At 45.5% G+C, this 26,054-nt stretch overlaps 1 protein-coding gene across 1 annotated transcript in view; it reads right to left on the bottom strand.

Moving 5' to 3' along the window:
- The window catches only part of LOC126480914 (neuronal acetylcholine receptor subunit alpha-3-like), a 142,098-nt gene that overhangs the window by 74,949 nt on the left and 41,095 nt on the right, over positions 1 to 26,054 (bottom strand). The window contains exons 5-6 of the mRNA XM_050104321.1: positions 23,281 to 23,485; positions 13,532 to 13,688 (exon numbers count right to left, since the gene is read on the bottom strand). Of these exons, the coding sequence (XP_049960278.1) occupies positions 13,532 to 13,688; positions 23,281 to 23,485 (362 nt within the window). The remainder of the gene's footprint in view (positions 1 to 13,531; positions 13,689 to 23,280; positions 23,486 to 26,054) is intronic.

Genomic DNA, 26,054 nt, shown 5'->3' with positions numbered 1-26,054 from the left:
AGAGATAAATTGGTTGTGAATTAATCTATTTACGAATTCTCTTTTAACTACTGAATTTTACTAAACCGCATTAGCGATATATTTAGAACGAAATACAATTTGTGGCAATTGCCTCCATGATGGATACTCATCAGAGAAGAATTTAGATATAGAGTAAAACTAATAATTGTAGCTAATTAGTTCGGCAGTTCAGGATTGTGTCACCGTTGAGAACTTCAATCTAATAAATTTTCACTGAATCTTTTAGGTGGGAAATAAAATTGGCGTTATTTCCTGCGAATATCTCATAGTTTCCAGATTGATATTTTGACTCTACAGAGGAGTGTATGCTGATATGAAACTTCCTGGCGGATTAAAACCGTGAACCGGACCGAGACTCGACATCGGGGACTTTACCTTTCGCCGGCTACCCTCGGAGGACGCACTATCCATCCTCACCACTATACTTCCACCAGTAACTCGTTTCCCATCTTCCAGATTATGATACTCGTGAGGCAAGTACTCCTGAAGATTGGAAGGTCAAGTTGTAGAGACAGGTCGTCAGTTGTTGTTGGGGACCTAAGTCCGGCTGTCTGTCATCGTCGGCGAAGCGATGAGGACAGGGCTGTTTACGTCCTCGCTGTGGCGCGCGCTTTCGAGTTGTTTGAACCATTTTTGACTGTGGATCATGTGGGTCTCGGACTTAGGACAATCTGCATATTCGAAGTCCATTTCGAAGTGCCGGCGGACGATGCTGTGGCTGCCCTCAGGCAGTAAGGAAAGATTCAAGCCATGTCACTGGAACAGTTCACCAATTACCCCGTGTTGAATGAAGTGCAACAGGTATGCACTGAACTTAGTGAGCTGTGGCGGCTCTAATCTTGGCGGTATGGCATTCCACTGGCGCCAGTAACTACTTAGGTTGCCGATATCGGTTCGATCGTCTGTCGAGTGCTAAGGTGTTCGGTCGAAGTGTGTGTGCGGTGGGTTTGGTGACGCCTGGAGAGTCATTTGGCTGAGGGACATGTGGTTGGCATGTTGTGGCTTTTGGGGCACTCTGGCTATCCGACACTGGTCTCGAGAAGTAGCGTTACCTTAAATCGGTCGGGGGCAGGCCTGGCCTGCTCGCTTAAGAATTGGTAGCGGCGGTCGGCGCGAACACAGACGGACGTCGCGTGCAACCTGGTCAGCAAATTCTCGGCTTACTCTGGAAACTGAAGGTTTCCGGCACCTCGACGATCACCTAGTTTGGGTTGGAGGCAATAAAGCCCCGGCTAGAATCTTGCAAGTCGCTGCTCCTTCACCCCTTAGTGGAGTTAAGTGTTGCTTTCGTACTCTGATTCTTGATGTTGTAAGGCCGTATCTGTGTTTTGTAGAACTGGTAGAAATGGGACTTTTTTTTAACGCGCCTACCAGAGTTTTAGCGCATGACCATCAGTCAGTGTTACTAATTGCAATATGTTTTCTAGGCCATATTTCGTGCAAGTGTGAGATTATTCTCTGTTGTAGGTTTCGTGATGGAAGTAAATTGTGGCCGGATCCATGTGGGAGGCAAGGTGGTACATTTGCATGTTTCTGTTACTATACCAGCAGGCGCTGATACGTGTACCACTAATTTCTAAGAAGTGTTAACTTTAACAGAATTGGTACCCGCTTTCCCATTAACTAACTTTCTTTTTCACCTTGGCCATTCTTGTGAGAGTATTTGCACAGTAAACTGTTCCCTTTTCATGTTTGTTGCCAGGGTTGCTTTGGCGCAAACTAAACGTTCCTGTTCCCTGGGAGCAGAGGCGTGTTTGTCTGTTGGCTAGGAGGCACTCCCGTCGTCGCACGACGTCCGGGTTGACCGGTAGTTCAAATGGTTCAAATGGTCTAAGCACTATGGGACTTAACATCTGAGGTCATCAGATCCCTAAACTTAGAACTACTTAAACCTGACTAACCTAAGGACATCACACACATACATGCCCAAGGCAGGTTTCGAACCTCCGACCGTAGTGGTCGCGCGGTTCCATACTGAAGCTCCTAGAACCGCTCAGTCACAGCGGCCGGCTTTACCGGTGGTCTGCTGCCCTTAGCAGTCACGTTATGGTGGCTCACGTTAAGTAATGTTGAGCGTTTCATGCTTGCCACTGTGGAGTGTCGCCGTTTATGCGGGATCCAGTAGTTAGATAAGTTTGGTGAATTTCAAGAGCTGAGGAGGTTAAAACGTGTTTGTCAATCTTGACGTTCTTCATCGTTATAATTCTGTAGCTATTCTTTTAAAGCTGGCACTCTTATTACGACTTCTCAGCTAGTTAAGTTTAAGACCTGTTACTTATCAATATAAACTGCAGAACCTTACCTAGATCCACAGTCAATAGCTACTACACTTGCTGTGAAATTTGGCTGCTTATTCCTTGTTGGTCTTGATAGCAGTCCTCTGTAGCTCTCAGCTTACTTGTAATTTGGGACAATTTTATAGTTATTAAAGCTTGTGTCATAGTTTCTGCTGGTGTGTACTTGTTGAAGTACTTTTCAGTTGTATTTACTTTAACTTACCGTGAAATCTGGGCAATAGAATAGTTATTAAAGGGTGTTTCAATGTTTCTGCTCGCCTGTGCCATTTGAAGTAACTTTCAGTTACATGCATTTTTATAAAGGGTTGTTGTTAATGTTTGGTTGCAATATACGGGTGAGCATTTATGTTTATATTTTATATCTTCCCAGTTGGGCTGTTTGAGGTACTGTGTATTTTATTGCTCAGTGGATTTTCTTATTAATGGTTATGCATTGCTAAGCAGTCTTCCTACAGCTCCAATCAGTGGCGTGTTTTGTAATCATTACAGTATTTGGATGAATGTTGTCCGACTGTGTAACGGTTACCAAAGCTTGCAATTTATTAGTACACTTTACAGCCGTTATTGTAATTAATTTTGTTGATAAAATTTTTTGTTGAACCTGACTGCATCCACGCCAATTGTGTGACTTTTCTTCTACTTAGGACTTTGTAATTCCCATTTTGTTGCCCTGCTCCTAATGGTACGATTGTTAAAGTCGATCTTTTTTTCAGAAAAAAGAATTAAGCAATTGTAAGTAAATCTAACGGCTTTATTGTAATTCATTTGGTTGATAAAATTCGTTGTTGAACCTACTTGCAGCCAAACACAGTTGATGTGATTTTTCTTGTGTTGGGAACACTGTATTTTCGATTTTCATGTCCTGCTCTGTATGGTGCAATTTCTGAGATTATTTTTTAAATATTTGAGCCTTTTCAAGCTTTAATGACTACTCTAATCTTTTAATAAGTTTAAATAGCAATGTTAACGTTGTTGTAAGGCCATAAAGTGTGTTATGTGAAACAACAAATGACAAATATGTGGGTCCACCTTGCATGTTTTTCCTTAAGTCAATCGCAGACCAAGATGTGAGGTATCACTCGGTAAGCATGTTCTGTCCTACCTCTATACCGGCGGATGCATAGTGATCATCATGTATGACAGCAATCCAAAGACTTTCTTGGATAGCAGAAAAGAGGGTAGCTCGCTCAGAGCGTCTGCACCGCTGGATTGCCAGATCCGACCTACAGATCTGATGCCTTCTACCAATATCTCAGATATGTAGTGGCATTCCGGCTGGACCCCTGTAAGACTCATGTGCCTGATCACCCACAGGATCTTTCTCATCATCCAGCTACGTCAATAGGGGATGGGGGATGAGGGGGGGGGGGGGCAACAACCGACGTCTAACTCAGTTCCGCCAGCTCCAGAAGAAGGTAAGTAGAAGCCCCGTGAAGGTACAGAAGTTGATGGGATGGTTGTGCCCACGGCCGTATACCCGTTATCTGACATATAGACGCTTTTCCACTAGATCACGAACGACCGAAGGCGTATGAAGTTGAACGTTTTATACGGAATGAAATGCGTCTCCCGCCGTAAGACGTTGTCGGAATACATTTTTCAATCCTCAGTACTACTGTGCACATAAAGCTGGCGAATGACGAGCTGTGCACTGACGTTGTGCGTACTGTGTCCTCTATGGTGTCCGTCAGATAAGAATTGAACTACGGAAAACACATGCCTTCCTACGTGGTTATTGCCGGCTGCAAGGCTGTCGTCATGTGTTCAGGCTGTGGCCAGGAAGGCCATGTCCGTTCTGAAAGTCTCCGACGTAGACTGGTTCAGACGCCGATGGGAGACGTCGCTTCTCCTGCGGCACGCACTGTTTTACCTCTGTCTTACGCGTCTCCGGCGGTGCTGCCTGCTACGCCCCCTCTGAATCGATCTGTACCCGTGTTAGCTTCTCTCGACGAAGCGATGGACGATTCGCCTGTCTCTCCTACACCTCTGTCGGAGACAATACAAATGAACGACGACCGTCAGCAGGCACAAGCTGTCTGTCCCGACCCAATGGTTGTTGATGATTGATCTGTACCTACCTCTGCGTTTATGTCGTCTGGTCACATGTCGGACGATTGCCGCCCGCAATCCGACACGGGACAATATCTTAGGAAGCAACGGTTGCCGAGGAAACGGAAGAGACGCGCCGTACCCCTCTTGATGACTGCATCCATCGGATGTGTGCACAGGATGACGACCCTGCTACTGATGGTGCGGTGTCCTCTGACGCCATGACACCTGACGACGCGACGCCCTTCCCTGCCTCCGTCTCCAGTCAGCGTCCATCTCCGGACACCGACGTTCCCCCGCCTGTGTCTGATGCGGGGGCCTCCCTTTCTGTGTCTGACGATACCTATGTGCGCACCTCTGATAATGTTCCATTGTTGAAATGGCTCGGTGACGCGTCTTTCTCCTGGGCGGTCGACGTCGATGCTGAGTAAGGACATTCTGGAAGTATACAGGACGATGGAACCCCCCCCCCCCCTCCCGCCAACTTGGTGGGGTCGGCTTCCTCCCAGTCACAGTGGTGTGCCCGTCCTTGGGGCCTAACAGGGAGTTCTCTGTGCTTCACCCATGTTTGCATCGCCTGTCCTCCTGGCGATGGCAGCTTTCCAGACTTATCGCATAGACACGGTCAATATCAGCACTATTCGCGTACACCGCAAACTGATTTTACTCCATGATATGCTGTCCGCCGCGAACGTTGATGTAGGTCTCCTCCAGAAGGTGCATGATACAACTTTCTGTGCTCCCCATGGTTTTACAGCACATGTCTCTCATGCTTCCCCTACTGGTAGTGGGGTGGCGATCCTCTTACGTGACCGTATCCTCGCTGATGCATTTGCCTATCTCCCTGATGCCAGAGGTATGGCGCTCACGTTTAGTAGCATCAGGATCGCCAATGTCTATGCGCCATCTGATTCGGGTCCCCGCTGTGAAATTTCCACCTTCTTCTCAGTCACGTTTCTCTTCCTGGGTCGGCAGGATGCATTGATCGTGGGGAGGGAGGGGGGGTATATCAACTGCACCCAGGCACCCAAAGACCATCTGCCACGTAACTCTTCATGCACGGCGCTAGCGACAATTCTCCAGCACCTCAGCCTCGTCAATTCTTGGGAGCATGTTCATGGCGATCGTCCGGGGTTTACACATTTCACTAGCCATTCTTCCAGCCGACTCGATCGTGTTTACATCTCCCGTGATATTGTCAGTGGGGTGCAGGGTGCTGAAGTCTGGCCCGCTGAGTTCTCTCACCATGACACGTATACCTGCGCCACAATCTCTCCCGCCAAGGGTGTGACTCGGTCATGGACCATGGAAACTGAACACAATCTACCTTACTTCTCCAGACTGCCGGCAGCTCATCGAGACCACGTGGGCACCTTGTCGTCGACGCCGTGATGCCTGTCAGACTGCCCTGTCATGGTGGGTTCTCTCTGCAAAGTCTGTCCTCAGAAAGGCCTTTACTGGTTACGGAAGGGGGGTTGTGGCGTGGCGGCGACGGACTAAGGAATTCTATTTCACCCCTCTCCAGGAGTGTGGTACGATGCTGCATTCGCCAGAGCGCCAGACGATAGCGAGTCGTGCCAAGGCACAGTTCACGTCCCTCTCTCGTTGCCATCTTGAAGGAGCTATGGTCAGGGCGCGCACGTGCGATGAGTTAGTGCAATAGTGTCCATCTATGTACCACATCGTAGCGGAACGACGCCACCGTCAGAGGAATCTGATTAATATTCTTACGACATGGTGTGCAGCGTTTTGATACCCAACGGGACATCGGGTCTGTCCTCCATGCACATTATGTTACGCTGTACTCTGAACCACTTCACCGCCCTACCGACACTGCGGCGGTCTCCATACTCTCCTTTGGCTGGGTTGCCGTGGATGCGACGATGGATCTGTTTATCAATGTCAATCCGGCAGGTGTGGCCGAGCGGTTCTAGGTGCTTCAGTCTGGAACCGCGATACCGCTACGGTCGCAGGTTCGAATCCTGCCTCAGGCATGGATTTGTGTGATGTTCTTAGGTTAGTTAGATTTAAGTAGTTCTAAGTTCTAGGGGACTGATGACCTCAGATGTTAAGTCCCATAGTGCTCAGAGCCATTTGAACCATTCCATGACGCTGTCCAGGCGTGTTCTACGAACAGGTCACCTGGCCCTGACAGCCCCCCGTTGGAGATTTCCCTGACATTTCGTCCCCAACTGGCGCCAGTGTGGACGGAAATTTGTCAGGAACTTATGTCACCTTTCATGCCGAGTTCAGACTGTTTCCTCAATGGTTTCCTCATTCCCACCCACAAGCCTCGCACTACCTCACGGATATGCAATTACCGCCCCTAGGCGTTACTCAACAGCGATACAAACATCCTTACCCGGCTGTTGACTAGGCGGCTTAAGCTGAAAATTTGTGATAAGGTCTTATAGGAGCAAACTGCTGAGGTTATCGGTCTCGAAGCCTACACACTACTTAACCTAACTTAAGCTATGAACAACACACACACCCATGCCCGAGGGAGGAATCGAACCTCCGACGGGGGGCGCCGCACGGACCGTGACTAGCCGCCCTCAGACCGCGTGGCTACCCCGCTGCGCGGCTTAAACGGACAGCTCGGTACGAGGTTTCCCCAAATCAACCTTGTTTGGGAGGTACCAACAACATCCGCACTGCCCTCTGCCGCTATCGGGACATAATCGCTCTTGCTCACGCTCGTCGTATGCCTGGTAGCTCTTGACTTCAGCCAGGCGTTCGATTGTGTCTGTCGCGACTTCCTGGAGGGGGTGCTCTGCAATATGGGTTACCCTGATACTATCGTCTCCTTCATGGAACTACTTTTCGTGTACCCTACAGTGGTCGTCTTACTCCTCCCATCTCGATCTGTCGATCAGTGCGTTAAGGTTGCCCGCTCTAATCACCGCTGTATGCATTCGCCATGGAACCGTTGCTATGCTACCTCTGTCACCGCCTCTCTGGGTTGTCTCTCGGTGTAATGTCTGCAAATCGAACGCCATGGCTATAGGTGCGGGACTTCCAGCGGACAGTGCTGCTCCTTAGCGTGTAGCTGATACTGTTAGATCTCTCGGACTCGATTTCGCAATTGGCCTCAACTACCGACGTCTACTTTCCAAACTACCAGCTGCGCTCTTAGATCACCGTTTACGAGCGCTCGATTTTCTGCAATGCACACAATACCTAAATGTGTGCTTGGCGTCACGTATCCCCCCACGTGGCGCAGACACTTTCTATTCCACCATCCATGGCCCGCCCCATGCTAGTGCCATTGGGTCCGTTTCATTTGCCACGGTTTGCTATTCAAGATAAGGCATGAAACCCTCACTCCCCGGCGGTGCAAGGGCGGTTTAGGTACGTATCATGTGTCTGAGAGAGCGGTAGCCCTTTTCATTGGCTCTCAAATGACGTTGTGGCGCCGTAGTGCTACGTGCCCCTGCACCAAACTCTCTCTCAATACCTATCCAACTTTCAGAAGTCTCGCCGTCCTTCTTTTACTTCCACCACATTTTCGTTGAACTGAACTACGTCCGTACTGTGATTCTTCCGGCGCGATTGACATCCGCGAAAGCGATCTATGGTTTCCTTCAGCAGCACTGGTCACCGAACGTGATTTAGGGGAAGCTTCCCCACGTCGACTGGCGAGCCGTTTGGCGATCGGTGTGCTCTCCTTATTTTGACACTGACGTCCTGTCGGCATAGTACCTTACTGTCAATGGGAAGCACGTATGCTGGTCACGCCTTCACAGGATTCACCTCGCAGACACCCCGCTGTGTGTCGACTGTGATGTTATGGACACCACGACGAGCACTGCCTGGTACGCAGATCGGTGGGAGGTGTCATCTGATACCTACTCAACTGCTCCTCTTTCCGGACACGGTATACTTCCCGCAATCAAAGATGAGCCCTATGAATCGAATTTGTGGACACGCAGCACGCTAGTTGTTGACCGATGGCGAGAAAAATATCCCTGACTTTTGGCAGTTCCTTAATGAACGCCATTGTGCAGTAGTCCTCAATCCAAAATACAGACAATCTTTCTCTTATGCAGTGTCTTCCTAAACCTATGCCAGACCTGGGGTGTTGCTGTCAAGAAGAGTTGATCCTCGCCTCTTACACACTTAGAACCGATATGTTCACTAGAAATCGAAATGTTCATCTTAGTCTGACGTCTTGCTACGCCCTCCTCCTCGCGTGACTCTGGTTTCCTGATATTCTCGGTGGTAGTAATGAGAAAAGTAAGTAAATAAAGGAAAGAAAAGAAAAATAAATAAATAAACGATGTTATTGTACTTCTACTCCACGTTCCCTATGCTATGTTTGGTTCCTCGAGGGTGGGAACGCGACGTGGTGGCCAGGCCTCGGGTTGCGCCTCTGCCCACATTGCCCCCACACCTCCCTTCGGGCACCGGTAAGGTTCCCCTAAAGAGAAAAATTATGAGGTGACCTCGCGCTATAAGCGAGAAATCGGGGTTCGAGTCCCGGTCCGGCACAAACTATTAGTGTCGTTATTCCATTATAGGGCTGAAGGTAGTCGATATTCACAGCTGTGAATGCATTCCATGATTTCCGGTGATCGGCGGATCACAAACATACAGCTCACTGCATAACTGGACGTCTCTCTTGGTAGCGCTGACTCACTCTTGCAGCAGTTGGGACAGTCAAAGGTGTGTGCCGCTGGGTTCCTCGCCGCATAACAGGAGGCCACAAGAAGCAACGACGGACCATCTGCACAGAATTGCTTGCGCTGATAGTGACAATTTTTTGTCGAGTGTCTTCACAGACGATGACGCATTGGTTAATCACTTTAAACCGGATGCAAAACAGCAATCGATGGAATGACGCTACACCACCTCTCCTCCGAAGAAACTTTTTAAAGCTGCATCCTCGGCCGGTAAAGTAATGCAGCGGTGTTCTCTGGGTATAAAGAGGTTGTTTGTCTGATGTCCTCTCTCATGGTGCAACGATCAGCTCTGAAGTGTATTGTCTTCCCCTCAGGAGATTGAAGAAACGACTTTAGTGTGTTCCTTGCCACAAAAATGGAAACGAACTTCTTCTCCATAATAACGCAAGGCCTCAAACAAGCCTGCGAACCCAGGAAAAAAGCACAATACTTTAATATCTTCCATATTTCGCGGCCCTGTCAGCAATTGTGTAAATATTAATTTTAATTTTAATAATCAACAACCTCAGCTGCACCGTTTGCCTAGAATTTACCTAGGTTTCAGTCAGGATAACCCAAATTTCTTGAGTTCCTGTACAGCATTCTTGGCTGTCGCATCGCGGTCGCGAAGTGGGGCCGAGGCAATTCCAGATAATTTCTATAGTTTGACGATAATTTATGGATTTGTAGTCTTATCTTGGTGATGTTCATTATGGACAAACGCTAGTTACTGTTATTCTGAAGAAGGGTGGGTTATCCCGACTGAAACGTAGGTAAATTCTAAGTAAACGGTGCAACTGAGGCCGTTGATCATTAGAATTGAAATTAACACATTTGGTCGTTATTCCTCATCCACCTAGAGCCCGGATCTCACACCTTCCGACTTCCATCTTTGGCCCAATTGGAGAGTGCACTCCACGGGAAGCAGTATGTGGTTGAGAGGCTATTTATGCAGCAAGACGTTGGCACCGACAGCTACCAATAGAGCTGTCCAGGAACTCCCAGTAAGGTGGCGTAAGGACGCTGCATTGAACAGAAATTACATTGAAAAATAGAAAGCTTTAGCGAAAAGAGTGCGTGATAGTACGGTATATTAGAATCGAGTATAAAACCAACCTGCTTTCAGAAAAGAAAAGGTGTGTTACTTATTGGACGCACCTAGTATACCATGACAAATTCCAGAAATTTGAACTGGAGCATAATTATCTCAGTGAGCTGGTCTTTGACTGGGAAACGCAGTTAATAATATTGGTAACATTGGCTGAAGAGGTCCAGAATTTCTGAGAGTAACCATCGAAGAAGCAGAGGAAGTAACACCCCCCCCCCCCCAAACACACACTCTACCCCCCCCCCCTCCCCCATTTTATCTAGAAGCCTGAATCCGGCCCCTCCAGTCACAAGTATACATTCAGTATCTGTTTGGCACAGTTATCATTGACTAGTGGTAAGTGTACTCAGAGCCGTTTGTCGTGAAGTATAAGACTATTTCGCCTTCCGCAGCGAAGTAGTCACCCCAGCCTCGTCCCAGAATCATGCGATAATCACGCCATCTAGGCTGCTCACCCGACAAGTACAGTAAGATCAAGATGTGGCATGGAGAAGTACCTGATCACTGAGCCCTATTCATAATTATCAGTGGCTTTCTACAACTGCAAACACATACTTTCCTTGGGAATAACGTAAAATAGCGAGACAACGGCTGTGAACATTTCATTATTGTCATCCTCAATATACTCCCGTCTTATACCTCTACAACGCTCTACGCCAATTGTCCATCGATGGAAACAGTGCTGGAGGTGTTCGTCTGTGAGCTCCTTGTTGGCAGCTGGCGCTTTATCTTTCACTGTTTCAGCACACCGTAATCTTGTTCCTTTCAGTGCAGACTTGATCTTGAGGAACAGATAAAGTCACATGGTGCTAGGTCAGTCGAACAGGGTCGGTGGTCTAGCACTGGTATGCTGTACATCGCTATAAACCTGCCGGCCAGAGTGGCCGAGCAGGTCTAGGCGCTACAGTCGCTACGGTCGCAGGTTCGAACCCTGCCTCGGGCTTGGATGTCCTTAGGTTAGTTAAGTTTAAGTAGTTCTAAGCTCTAGGGGACTGATGACCTCAGATGTTAAGTCCCATAGTGCTCAGAGCCATTTTGCTATAAACCTCTTAAAAGACAACGCGCTAGGAGCTGGTGCGTTGTCTTGATGCAGAACCGCTTACTTGTTTCTCCCGATTCGGGTTATTTTTTCTTATTTTGTCGCGGGATTGACCAAGTATCGCATCGTAGTAATGATGATTTATAGTTTGAATACAGAAACTCTGTGAGGATAACAAATTTAATGACTACGGAAATAACAGTCGTCAACGCTTTCAATCTTGATTTGCTCAACTGAACTTTTTTCTCCGTTCTTGATGTTGAAGGGCGTCGCAGGCTTCAGTCATCTTCAAAGTCTTCTAAGCCATCCAACGAACGCTAGAACCAATCAGAAACTCGAGTAGGTGATCAGTAGTCTTCACCATACATTTCTGTTAATAAACGATAGGTTCTAGTAGCAGTTTTTTACGTCTCATGTGAAACGTCACGACCATTCGTTGCTCTATTTTTTACAGTTACCATTTTTCCAGAGAAACAAAATAACACCTTTTACACAAATAAAGGCCACGGTCACAATGATTTGTCGACAGACACCAGAGATGGCGCATTCGACTGAGAATGCTTCACGCTTCCCAGCTATTGGCCTTTCATCTTTGGCGTATGTGTACTCACTCTGTGACAGCATCAGTCCAGTTGTTTTATAGCCATAGCTCGTAAACGATGAGTCGCTCGTCCAGGTAATATTCCCTCAATCATGAAGTACACCATTCATATGCTCTCAGCACCAGTCTTGCAAAGGTATTGTGTGGTGTAAACAATGATTTTGATGCTGCTACTTCGCCATTAAAGAATGTCACATTTAATTCGCATAATTTCCGTCATATAGCTTGCTGAAGGTGTGAATTAAACTCATTCGTTATCTTAGATGCTATTGTCTTGTGCCATCTGTCCAAAATCCGCTTCAAACAACTCTTGACATTATCAGCCAGATTCAACTGGCGCTTGGCAGATAGTATTTCCCCTTTTAGATGCTGACTGTCTTGTAGTCGTTTGCGTTACTGACGCCATAACTAAATCTTGGCACAACACTATATTTCGCATCGACGCTATCACTGATAATTATGAACTTACGTTAATACATTCTCCGCTGTAGGGAGCACGCTTGAACACCAGAGAGACAAAGAGTAAGCAACAGATTCTGCAACAGATTTTCTTCGAGTTAGGATCAGTACAAGAACACTACCAAAATCTCCAACACCGAAAGGGGAGAAACGGTTTGGTAATACGGTAAAAATACGTAGGGGATTTCGAATCCTGCAGAAGTATCTCGACAACCACAGCTCAGATATGCACCAATGTGGAGCTTAAGTCATAAAGCAATAGCCAATCGACGATGAAGGCGTGGAAGTTTGTGCTTTTTAACTATCATGTCCCAGTTATTCCCTACTATATTGAAGGAAGCAGTTGCTGATTAAATTAGTTGAAGTTAATGGCGTCCGCTGAACAGTCAAGAACCTAGGCGAAGTCCACATTCTTATCCATGGCTCATTACGTGAGATACGATGTTTCGGCGATGTTTACCAGGAAAAGATTGACTGTTAAATCACATACGCTAGAAGTACCGCAATAGCAACAATTTGTTGCGTTAAGAAGCTGCACTGCTGAAATAGCAGTGAAAGAAGGCAGTCAACTTATGGTACCGAAGTTGAAATTTTACTAACAATCAAATATAATGGCTACATATTTTAATTTTGCTAATGAACCGAGACCATTAACGAATTTTTGTTCTATCAAAAACAAACAGACACCGTCTGACCAGGCTATGATGGATCAAAGGTGCCGACTGAGCGCTTGTCGTCCTCGGCCCGCAGGCGTCACTAGATGTGGATACGTAGGGGCATGTGGTCAGCCCACCGCTCTCCCAGTTTCCGTGAAAGGTGCCGTTATTTCTCAGCCAAGTAGCTGCTCACTTGGCCTCACAAGGGCTCAGCATACCAGGACGGTGACCCATCCAAGGGTTAGCCAACCTGATCGTGCTTAACTCTGGTGACCTGATGGGACCCAGTGTTACCACTGTGGCAGGGCCGTTTGCTTTGTTCTAATAATGCCGGTAAGTAAAGAGCAGTGGAGCACAACCACAGCAGCATACGTTTCTGCAACGCCGTATCAACAGAGCGGTACATTTCGGTTCTGTAGTTTACCTGGAAAATTTTGATTATTTCGACACCCCCTACCCTCCTCTGTTTTCATTATGAAGTTGCTTTTATCCAACATATGTAGGAATGAACTTTTTGATCCTATTAATTACAAAAATTACGAAATATGTGGAATCCTAGTTAACTACGTAACAAATATAAACACGTTTCTTCAAGTAGCTTCAATAAGAAAGCAAAGTTAACTGTACGTGTTGTACATACCAAATGCTGGAGCGACGAAAGCTGCTATTTGTATCAAGTTATGCCTCTTTAGTTCAAACGATACTACCACGTTAGATCTCCCTCCGACTTCTTCGGCGTATGACTTAAGTTGAAAATTGTCCCAGTTCCGCGAAGCAAGCTCGTAAACGAAAACCACCTGGAATTAAAAAAAAAAATTATTTTTGACAAGTGATACTTGTAACAGAACACTGTAAATTCAAGGAATATCAGACTTATGTGTGACTCTAAACAGGAAATGGGAGTAATTAAGCACAGTACTTGCTGTCCTTCACTGCATTTGGAAGAGAAACTTGGGGGGGATTCACGTCCTTCACTGCATTTGGGAAGAGCAATTCACCATCATACTGCAGAACCAAAGATCTATCTGGAAACCAATAGATTTCTAATGTGCTGTTAGTATTAAGTATCTTATTTTTTCCTTCTTATAACGTTTCCTGCTTTATATTTGATTACTGTCACTTAATAAGTATAGTGCTGTAAGTAAAGCTGCAAGTATTATAATTCCGAGGCTCATATACATGTAAGATCATCTACATGTCTTTCATCACTGTAAAAGACATATTAGAATTATATTTCTCTTGGTATGATGTTCACGTGTCTCTTTAACATCAATGTGACGACGAGATTTTTCACGCTTTTACTAATTTCCGCACGTACTAGGTCGGTAAATGAGTTGTCGATTAACTTCATATTTTTAGAAAAAGTCAGTAGAAGTTGTGAATGATCGATCATGAAGAAGTAATCGTGCCTTAAATTCAAATGCAGCAGCGATCATGATATCGATAACAGGCCAGAAACTCGTATGCTATTCCCACACTTACCAAAATCTTAAATCGCCTTACATTATACGACTTCTTTTGCTGGGCAAATAGAGTACATTTTATGGTAAGCGTTATCAAATTAACAGACAGCTTGCAGTTCATGTTGGGAAACTGATGTGTTTTTGCATTTTTTGTAGAAGATTTCAACACGACACTAAAAGTTGTCACGTGTGCTGCATTTACGAAATTTCTGAATATTGGGTGGTTATAATTAAATACCTGCCTCGGGCATGGATGTGTGTGATGTCCTTAGGTTAGTTAGGTTTAATTAGTTCTAAGTTTTAGGCGACTGATGACCTCAGTAGTTAAGTCACATAGTGCTCAGAGCCATTTAATTAAAGCGCAGCTACTCACAGAGATCCTGTGTGGGCTATTAATGTAGTATGGAAGCGAACCTTGGTAGATGTTCTGATGTGTTAATGCGAAATCGGTTTACGATAGAAAAAAATTATTTCCATCTTTGGCCAGCAGATATACATCTGGCGCTGTCAGTTCAAGAAAGACGTATGGAAATGTACTGTAGTCTTCTTTTTAAAACCAAATCATTTGACGAGATCGCTTTGTTAACACAATTACTGGGTTACTAGTTTCAGTTATATGTATTGTTATCCTCAGATCCGTAAAACCAGACAGATGTAGCCACTTCATACAATGGTTAACGAGTCTGTCACGTAAGTACTGTACAATACACATGGAAAAGTCGAGGTATTACAATGACATGCCACGTGTGGTAGGTGTCATTGTGAGGCCTCACCATTTTTATGCACATTGAATGGTTGCAATGAGACAGTGTGAGCAAAATATGATATAACTACCATTGCTCGGCTCAATGGACATGAAGATGGCAATATATATTGTCGAAACTAGTAATCCAGTAACTGCGTTAATAAGGCGATCTTCACAAATAAATTGGTTTTCAAAAGAAGACTACAATACAAAATTACGGATCTTCTCCTGTACTGAATGACCATGTCAGGTAACCATAACATAAAGAAATGTTTCCACATGCAATGGATTAGGAACTGGACATGTGCATAAACGTGGGAAGGACATAATGTTGATTTGATTATTAAGCGCCGTTTACAATGTTTGTTCATTACGAGCATCGGGAACGCCGAGTAGACGCTGCATCCGTAAAACAAGCTTTATCAGCAGTTGCTGACAGCGATTCCGATGCAATATGAACAACGTGTTCCAGTGTCCTGTCCTTCACATCAGGTAGAAAATGAGCGTGTTCCTTTAGACCCCAAAGCCAAGAGTCTCATAGATTTAGATCACATGATTTTGCAGGTCATGCATCTGGAAAACCTCTGGAGATAATACGTTCTTGGAAGTTAGCCTTAAGCAGATCTTACATGAAACCGGTGGTTTCAACACAGTTGCGCCCTTGCTAAGCACAAACCAGATGTTGTACATGGAGGTCTCGATAACGTGCAGATGTCGAGATACACCTGAGAGGCTCTCTGGATGTGTTCCCTTTAAAGACGAACGACCGAGGAAAGAGGTGCTTGTGAATCCACGCCACACAGTCGCCTATGGGGAGCGCGATGGATCGTCATGTGCAACACGCGTTATAACAGTACAGAAAATTGGGCAATTCTGTGTATTCACTGCACCCTGTATTGTAGAATGTGTCTCGTCAGTCCATAGAATAATGCCTGGCCACGTGTCAAGACGTAGACCCGTGCCAGAAACCGAAGAGCAAATTCAGAACGTTGATGCGGATCGTTAGGTTTCAGTTGCTTCACTATCTTAATCTTGTTCACGTACCAGTGTAAAATTGACCCCTATCCGGTGCACGTGCTACATCGTCAGCTACAGCAACGACAACCTCGTCAGTAGCTTCCAGTGTGATAGAACGGCTTCCTCTCCCGGGTACCACACCAAGCTCACCCGTCTTAGGGAATTTCGTTATCATCTTCTTTAAACCCGTTAATGACACCGGGCCCCTCCTCAGTTCTTTCAATCGGCGATACGCTCTCACTGCAGCACTGTAAATGCTGCCGTTCACAGCAATAAATTTCACTAACAGCCTAACAGCCATATTGTTCACTCACTTTATGGCGTGTCAGATGACAGCGTGGATGTCATACAGTCATACAAACTGTGTGCAGTGCCAGATTTGCACCTGGTGGCCCCAATTGGAACTGTTTTGTTTTCCAACGTAAATCTGTTCCGCATTAACGGATCACCGTATCTACCAGCATTCGCTGGCATGCGACAATAACTGCACAAATTATACCACAATGAATAGCAGCTCTTTAATTATTACCATTCGGTGTTTAAAAGCGTCCAATAACTTTAAGTATCTTAAAACTTTTGGGATAACTAGAATATCTAGCACGTAGATTGTTGATGAATATTCGAAGCGAAGCTGCACACATTACTGACGTTTCATTGCGGGGTTTGTCTTTCCCTATTTCAAGAGAGCTTCAAAGAAATCGAAAACTGTGTACCAACACCGTGATGCAATTTTTACATATAAATACATATTCAAACTTGTAGTTATTTAAGTGGCCCGACTACCTTTTTGCAGCCATTATTGTGTGATTAAAAGGGGCACTAGCAGCAGAATATCGGACATTACAGACCACTAAGTGATATGATGATCATACATTCCACAATTCGAATCAAGAACAGCTGCCAACATGAGTAACGTAGAAGCAGATATCCTCGTAGTAGTGAACCAACTTAAACCACTTAACAGGACCAAGTTTTTATGTCCAGACTGTGTACCAGTTTGATTCCTGTCAGAGTATGCTGATACAACAGCTCCATACTTAACGATCATATACAACCGTTCTATCGATGAGAGATCCGTACCTAAAGACAGAAAAGTGGCACAGGTCACACCAGTATTCAAGAAAGGTAGTAGGAGTAATCCACTAAATTACAGAGCCATATCATTAACGTCGATATGCAGCAGGATACTGGAACATATATTGTGTTCGAACATAATGAATTACCTCGAAGGAAAGGGTCTAGTGACACACACAACTAACTCTTTACTAACACGAAGCGTTGAGTCTTATTGACAAGCGATTTCAAATTGATTCCGTATTTCTGGATTTCGAGAAAGCTTTTGACGATGTACCATACAAACGGACTGTAATGAAATTGTGTGCTTGTGAAATATCGTCTCAGTTATGTGACTAGATTTGTGATTTCCTGTCAGAGAGGTCACAGTTCGTAGTAACTGACGGAAAGTCATCGAGTGAAAACAGAAGTGATTTCTGGCATTCCCGAAGGTAGTGTTATAGGCCCTTTGCTGTTCCTTATCTATATTAACGATTTCGGGGACAATCTGAACAGCTGTCTTAGATTGTTTGCAGATGCCGCTGTCGTTTATCATGAAGTGAAGTCATTAGAAGATCAAAAAATATTGCAAAACGATTTAGGAAAAATATCTGTTTGGTGCGAAAATTAGCAATTATGCCCAAAGAACTAAAAGTGTGAGGTCATCTACATGAGTCCTAAAAGGAATCCGACAAACGTCGGTTACACGATAAATCAGACAAATCTAAGCAGTAAATTCAACTAAATATCTAGGAACTATAATTACGAACAATGTAAACTGGAAGAACATAGAAAGTATTGTGGGGAAGGATAACCGAAGGCTGAATTCTGTTGGCAGAACACTTGGAAAATGTAACAGATCTACTAAAGAGATTGCCTACACTACGCTTGTCCGTCCTCTTTTAGATTACTTCTGTACGGTGTGGCATCCTTACAGGTAGGATTGACGGAGTACATCGTGACAGCTCAAAGATGCGCAGCACGTTTTGTATTATCGTGAAAAGTGGGAAAGTGCATCACAGAAATAATACAGGAGTTGGGGTGGACATTATTAAAACAAAGGCGTTTCTCGTTGCTGCGGAATCTTCTCGCGAAACATCAATCAGTAAATGTTTTGTTGACGCCGACCTACATAGGGAGAAACGATCACCATAGTAATCTATGGGAAATCAGAGCTCGGACGGAAAGATACTTGTATAAGTGTTCGCTTTTCCGCGCGCTGTACGACATTGGAATAATAGAGAAGTATTGTGAAGGTGGTAAGATGAACCCTCTGCCAGGTAGTTAAGTGTGATTTGCAGAGTATCCATGTAGGTGAATACTTTCTGAAATATCGCGTTGGTGGATAAATTCGTAGTGTTTTTCCATAAACGGATACAGGTAACAGTCATTAGTAATATTTTCTCCTCCACTGTTTTCAACAGTCTGCCAACGCCGGGGTAACTTTTGTATTCGGTGACTGTAGAAATCACATGGGTTTGAAGCGGTGAAGTCGTTAAGCGATGTTCGGAGAGAATTTTCATCCGGAAAGGAAAATCCTTTAAGGATGTTCGATAGAGAGCCTAAAAGGAGAATATCTGAGGGCTAAAGATCAGGTGAATAAGGTGGCTGTGGAATGACTTCCGAGCCAGACTCGTGTATGATGTTTTTTTGTCAGTTTAGCAGAATACAGGGTGGCGCGACATTGTAGAAGCGTCACTTCAAGCAGTCTTCTTGATCGATGTTCTCGGGCTGCGTCTTCAAGACGTCTTTGTTTGTTGTTTGTTGTGGTCTTCAGTCCTGAGACTGGTTTGATGCAGCTCTCCATGCTATTCTATCCTGTGCAAGCTTCTTCATCTCCCAGTACCTACTGCGACCTACATCCTTCTGAATCTGCTTAGTGTATTCATCTCTTGGTCTTCCTCTACGATTTTTACCCTCCACGCTGCTCTCCAATACTAAATTGGTGATCCCTTGATGCCTCAGAACATGTCCTACCAACCGATCCCTTCTTCTGGTCAAGTTGTGCTACAAACTTCTCTTCTCCCAAATCCTATTCAATACTTCCTCATTAGTTATGTGATCTACCCATCTAATCTTCAGATAGTTGTTGACAATACTGTCAGCAATGATGGTCACATGGTAGGAACGCAATTAGAAGTAAACCACAGTCTCGCTGTTTCGAAAAATGCATAACATTGTCTTTGATGCTCGCAGGTCTTTGTATGGGGACTTGCTGCTCTTTTGGGTTTAACCATTCCTTTCTTTTTCTTTATGTTGGCATAAAGAAACCATTTCTCTTCACAGTAACGGTGCAGGATGGGAATGATCTTCGTTGTTCGCGAGCCAACTGATGACGAACAAGTAGAGACGCATACATGGGCACCCGCCGATATTTCATTTTGGCTTAGACCATGCGATACCCATACACCCGATTTTTGAATCTTCCGCGTTGCGCGCATATGTCACAAAATGATGAAACGATCACAATGGCCACATTTGCCAGTTCTCGAGTGCACCAAAGTGGATCATTGTAAATTAGTGTGTTTAAACTATCTTTATTAATCCATGAAACTCATCCTGAATGTGGAGAGTCGCTAGTGCAAAACGATCATTCTTAAGACGAGAAAAACATTTTCTTGCTGTGCTGTGTCCTATAGCACTAACCCAATAGATAACGAAAATGTTTCTGGCGGCCCCCGCTGTTGTCGCCTCTCTACTGAACTCAAACAGATGAATATACCGGAAATGCTCCGAATTCTTGATTTGGCCATCAATTTTCCAGTGTCCACATTGCCACCCAGTATTTCTGAATGAGAAAATGAAAAAATTTCAACAGAAATCGTAATAGTGAACTACAAATAAAAAAAATGTCAATCAATCAATAAACTCACGGCAACCAGAAAACCAACATGCAAAACAAAAACGCTCTGATTGTATGCATCAACCTAACCTACTATGTACAGAGAAGGGAAACAAAACTTCAAATTTTTCTACGCCGCATTAGAACACATGATGACAACTACTTGTAGTTCGAACTCAGGTTTCCAGGTCAGCATCCGAGTCGAGGATTTTCCATCCTTCCACAATATTTAGTCGATTGTCACAATCTTCTTTCTCATGCTCTTTGAACAGTAGTCATTTGAGACTTCGTTAGTGTTACGTCCGATTTTTAACCGATTCGAGAGTTTTCGCTCCTGCAACGTCCGTTGATGCGAATGTCTTTTTCTGCGACCCCACTATTACTACGTGAAGCGCACAACATCTCGATGTTTCCAAGCTATGACTGCGCGAAAGGAAATTAATGCTAGTAGCCAAACAGCGCTTATATCGGTTATTAGTGGATCTGAAGAAGGCAGAAGTGTTGAGCCGAATCTATATGTTTGAAATAAGTTACTTCGATGATATGGCTGTGTAGTTCGTTTTCTTTATTTGTATCATCAGTCACCGTCCCACGCCTGCGAGAACGATGGTTTTCGTGAAGTCCTACAACAATCATTGGAAGGGTCCAGGCCGCGAAAAAGCCTTATGGTTTGGGGAATTTTTACGTAGCTTTCCGCGGGTTATCTCATTATTCTGGATGGCACAGTGGATCTACAGAAGCATGCATCTGTCCTCACAGACGATGTCCATCGCTGTATGTGGTTTGTTTTTTCTGGTACGATGGTATCTGCCGGGGGAGCAATGAACTCTGTCACACAAGTCGCAGTGTATGTGCGTGGTTCAGAGAGAAGCAGGATGAGTTTATTGAACTCCCCTGGTCACAAACTTCTCTGATTTAAGCCCTCTCTAGAACTTGTGAGACCACGTCGATTGGGCTGTTGGCGCCATTGATCCTCAAACGAGAAATCAAGTGCAGCGGATGACGGCGCGATAGTCGGCATGGCTGCACATGACTGTGGATCGTAAAACGTAAGCTTTCACTTCCGGAGCTATCACAATTAATGAAATATTCCGGGCATTAACGAGCCAGGGTGTGAATAGGACACACAAAGAAGCTGCGATCCCTACTGAAAATGTCCTCGCCAAATAGGTATGAAACGTAGGGTTTTAATGTGAAACCCATACCACCAAGTCATAATTACTCGGAATATTTCATTAACTGTCATGGCTGTTGAGTACCTTCCAGAACCTCACTGGCCATCTTCCTGTGCGTCTCGCAGTAGTCCGCGCTGCAAAAGGTGATTAGTCAAGTTTTCCAATCGAGTGTGTAATCGATGTGTTTAAGCGGGCCATACTCAACGCCACTCAGAATCTCAGCGCTTGAACGCAACTTCCACCTGAGAAGAAATACTGTTCGCTCATCCTTGCAGGACATAGCACACCCGTCACGTACCTTGAGTCAGGGGATGTACTTGTTTGCAAAAAGGCAAGTAACCATTTGGGGAATGCGAAGACGTCATGACAATGCGGATTGTCAGCACGGTGACCATTTAAGTGAATAAAGCCGTATAGATGGCTTCCTGACAAGAAACATGCAATGACCGCACACTCTCTTAGGACAGTTATTTACATAACTAATGTAGTGACCACTGTGCGGCAGCAGGCAGACGCGCATCGTCACTGCTTCGCCTATAGACGACACAGACCATTGGGTGCCAGTCGAGTCCCTGATGCCCTTACAGCATCAACACTGAAGTGAAGGCTACGAGGAGACCGAACTTTACAAACTGTATTTGTTATCATTATAAACACCCAGTAACATGTGTTATGGTGCAAGTTAATATCTCTTCATTTTGTCACATACCCATAGGTGCGTTGGTGCATGTCAGAGTACGGTGCAGCGAGTAAGTGTGCACATGTTTTCAGATGTTCTAATGGTGACTGTGTGTTGAAAATGGTTCAAAGAACACACATTGATGACGTTATGAGGGGTAGAATACTAGAGCGATTGGAGGCTGGTCAAACACATCAGGTCGTATCACGGGCCCTCCGTGTGCCACAAAGTGTGATCTCAAGATTATGGCAACGATTCCAGCAGGCAGGAAACATTTCCAGAGGCTACAGTACCGGGTGTACAACACCACAAGAAGACCGATATCTCACCAGCAGTACCCGCAGACGGTCTTACTCGGGGCCATACTGCAGCCACTGGAACAGTTGTCTCCAGACACACAGTCTACAGACGACTGAAGAGACATGGTCTACTCGCTCGTAGACCTGCAAGGTGCATTCCACTGACGCCTGGTCACAGGAGAGCCCGTAAAGCCTGGTGTCAAGAACACAGTACATGGTCATTGGAACAGTGGTCCCTGGTTATGTTCACAGATGAGTCCAGGTATAGTCTGAACAGTGATTCTCGCCGGGTTTTCATCTGGCATGAACCAGGAACCAGACACCATCTCCTTAATGTCCTTTGAACCTGTATGGAGGTCGTGGTTTGATGGTGTGGGGGACGGGATTGTGATTGGTGCACGTACACCCCGGCATGAGTTCGACAGAGGAACTGTAACAGGTCAGGTGTATCGGGACGCCATTTTGCACCAGTATGTCCGCCTTTTCCTAGCGCAGTCCCACCTTCCTCCTGATGGCTGATAACGCACGGCCACACCGAGCTGTCTTCGTAGAGGAGTACCTTGAAACGGAAGACATCAGGAGAATGGAGTGGCCTGCCTGTTGTCCAGACCTAAATCCCATCGAGCAAGTCTGGGATGCACTCGGTCGACGTATCGCTGCACTTCCTCATACGCTTACGACACTTCAGGAGCTCCGACAGACACTGGTGCAAGAATGGGAGGCTATACCCCAGCAGCTGGTCGACCACCTGATCCAGAGTATGGCAACCCGTTGTGCGGCCTGTGTACGTGTGCATAGTGATCATATCGCACACTGATGTCGGGGTACATGCGCAGGAAACAGCGGCGTTTTGTAGCACATGTGTTTCAGGACGGTTTTCCCAACTTATCACCAATACCGTGGACTTACAGATCTGTGTCGTTTGTGTTCCCAATCTGCTTATGCTATTAGCGCCAGATTTGTGTAGTGCCACGTTGTGTGGCACCACGTTCTGCAGTTATCCTTAATTTATGAGCATGAGTGAAGGACAATAAGGTGAAAGTGGTTCCACATTCCCTTATAGCCATCCAGCAGCTAGCGAAGTGCGAGCGCTACGTAAATGGCGGAAGTACTGACCTCCATAAGTTCGAACTTGAGCTTCTGGATCGGCAACTTGGAGGCGAGCCTCAGCGTGCAGTTGTGCCTGCTGTAGGGCCAGCGAGAATTGTCCTGCTTGCAGTGCGAGCGGAAGTAGGCAGGCGGCATACACTCCACGTAGCCAGTAGACGACAGGAAGCACCTTGTGTTGATCAGGGACGATTCGTCTGGGTCGTCCTGCCACCTGCAAAACACACAGTTCCATTGTCGATCAATGTTACAAGCATAAATCACACACACAGGCACACGGAGCCCTTCACGGTGGCATTCTGGTACCTCATGGTACTCACAACAGCTTCGTGAATTGGCTGCAAACGTCCTCGTGCAGCTGAAGTTAGTCGTTTAGACCGAAACTGGTTACTGTAATTAATAAATAAGTATCTACTGTGATCTGCCTTGGTTCTTTTCATTTATACTGTTAAATGCGATCGCTGTCGTTCCGATATGGCATCAAAACCTGTACGTCATTTATACGAGGAGCGTTTTTTCTGAAAGTAAGTTGATTCCATTCGTGGTTATAATAGAATCAAATTGCGTGCATGTGGAGTATCGTCTCAGTTGTGTGACTGGATTTGTGATTTCCTCTCAGAGAGGTCACAGTTCGTAGTGATACACGGTAAATCATCGAGGGGAACAGAAGTGATATCTGGCGTTCCGCAAGATAGTGTCACAGGCCCTGTGCTGTTCCTGATTTACATAAATGATCTAGAAGATAATCTGAGCACCCCCTTAGATTGTTTGCAGATGATTCTGTAATTTAACGTCTAGTAAAATCATCAGATGATCAATTCCAATTACAAAATCATCTAGAGAGAATTTCCGTATGGTGTGAAAAGTGGCAGTTGGCACTAAACAAAGAAATGTGCTATGCCATCCACAGGGGTACTAAAAGAAATACGATAAATTTTGGGTATACGATAAATCGCACAAATCTAAGAGCTGTCAATTCGACTAAAAACCTAGGAATTACGATTACGAGCAACTTAAATTGGAAAGACCACATAGATAATATTGTGGGGAAGGCGAAAGAAAGACTGTGCTTTTTGGCAGAACGCTTAGAAGGTGCGACAAACCCACTAAAGAGACAGCCTACATCACACTTGTCCGTCCTCTGCTGAAAAATTGCTGCGCAGTATTGGATCCTTGCCAGGTGGTATTGGCGGACGAAATTGATGGGGTGCAAAGAAGGGCAGCTCGTTTCGTGTTATCGCGCAATAGCGGTGAGAGTGTCACTGATATGATACTCGAGTTGGGGTGTCAGTCACTGAAACAAAGGTGGTTTTCTTTGCGTCTAGATCTATTTACGAAATTTCTTTCTCGAACTTTCTCTTCTGAATGCGAAAATATCTTGTTGACACCCATCTACGTAGGGAGAAATGATAATCATAATAAAATAAGAGAAATCAGACCTCGAACGGAAAGCTTTGGGTGTTCCTTTTTCCCACGCGCCATTCGACATTGTAATGGTAGAGAAATAGTATGAAAATGGTTCGATGAAACGTCTGCCAGGCCCTTAAGTGTGAATTGCCGAGATAACCATGTAGATGTAGATGTAGAAAATGTAATTCCCACACATTTTTGGCTACAAGACCTTATTTATCAACGTAATCTCCGTTCAATGCGACGGTGATACATCACCTTACGGGTAGCGCATGTATGCTCGCACGGTGCCACTCTGTTGGTGGATTTGGTAACCAACGTCTTGCTGCATCAATAATCTCTCCATAATCCATGTAAAGCTTCCCGCGGTATCGCTCATTCATTGGGGCAAACAGAGAGGGGGGGGGGGGGGGGCGGAAGGTGCGAGATCCGGGCTCTAGTCAAATCAAGTATTGTGAGCTCCTGTCGGAGTGCGCAAACTTGTGTGACACCTTCCATTGTCATGGAGACGAAGTTAGTTTGCATTATTGTGTTGACCAACAAACTGAAGCCGTTTCTTCTATTTCGTGAGGGTTTCACAGTACACTTAGGAGTTGATCGTTGCACCATGAGGGAGATCCTGAAGACAGTCACTATGGCTTTACTGGTTGAGGGTGTGAGTTTGAACATTTTCTTCTGTGGAGAGATGATGTGGCACAACTCTATCGATTGTCTTTTTGTTTTCGGTATGAAGTGATGAGGCCATGTTTCTTCGCCTATGAATACGTTAGACAAAAAATTGTTACGATCAGCATCGTGACCCTCAAATGGTCCTTCGTTGCTCATTGTGATCTTTTGTTAGGCGACGAAGAACCCCAAGTGGAGGACGAATTTGTCAGCACTGCCAACAGAAGGAAGAAAGAAAGATTGGATTTAACGTCCCGTCGATATCGTGGTCATTAGAGACAGAACACAAGCTCGGATTGTGTCAAGGATGGGGAACGAAACCGGCGGGGCCCTTTCAGAGGAACCTTCCCTGTATTTGGCTGGAGCGATCTTGGGAAATCAGGGTAAACGTATATCAGGATGGCTGGATGCGGGTTTGAGCTGTCGTTCTCCCGAATGAGAGTGCAGTGTGCTAACCACTGCGCTACCTCGCTGGGTCACTACCAACAGGGACGCCCAGAGCAGAGAGGTGCTTGATTGTGAGCCGTTGATCACCACGAATGAGAGTGTCCGCCCGCACGTTCCGATACTGTAGGAGTCAGAGAGGTCTGCAGCCGGCCGGCACGCGAGGGTAGCGACAGGTTTGTGCGACGTGGTTGCGGTGATGACAGGTGCGTCGCACAACGACTCGCCGTGGTTTTGTTCACTGCCAGATCTCCGTAGACATT

The sequence above is a fragment of the Schistocerca serialis genome, chromosome 5 (genome assembly GCF_023864345.2).
Source record: "Schistocerca serialis cubense isolate TAMUIC-IGC-003099 chromosome 5, iqSchSeri2.2, whole genome shotgun sequence".
In the NCBI taxonomy this organism is placed as follows: Eukaryota; Metazoa; Arthropoda; class Insecta; order Orthoptera; family Acrididae; genus Schistocerca; species Schistocerca serialis.
This window is presented reverse-complemented; position numbering and strand designations above follow the sequence as displayed.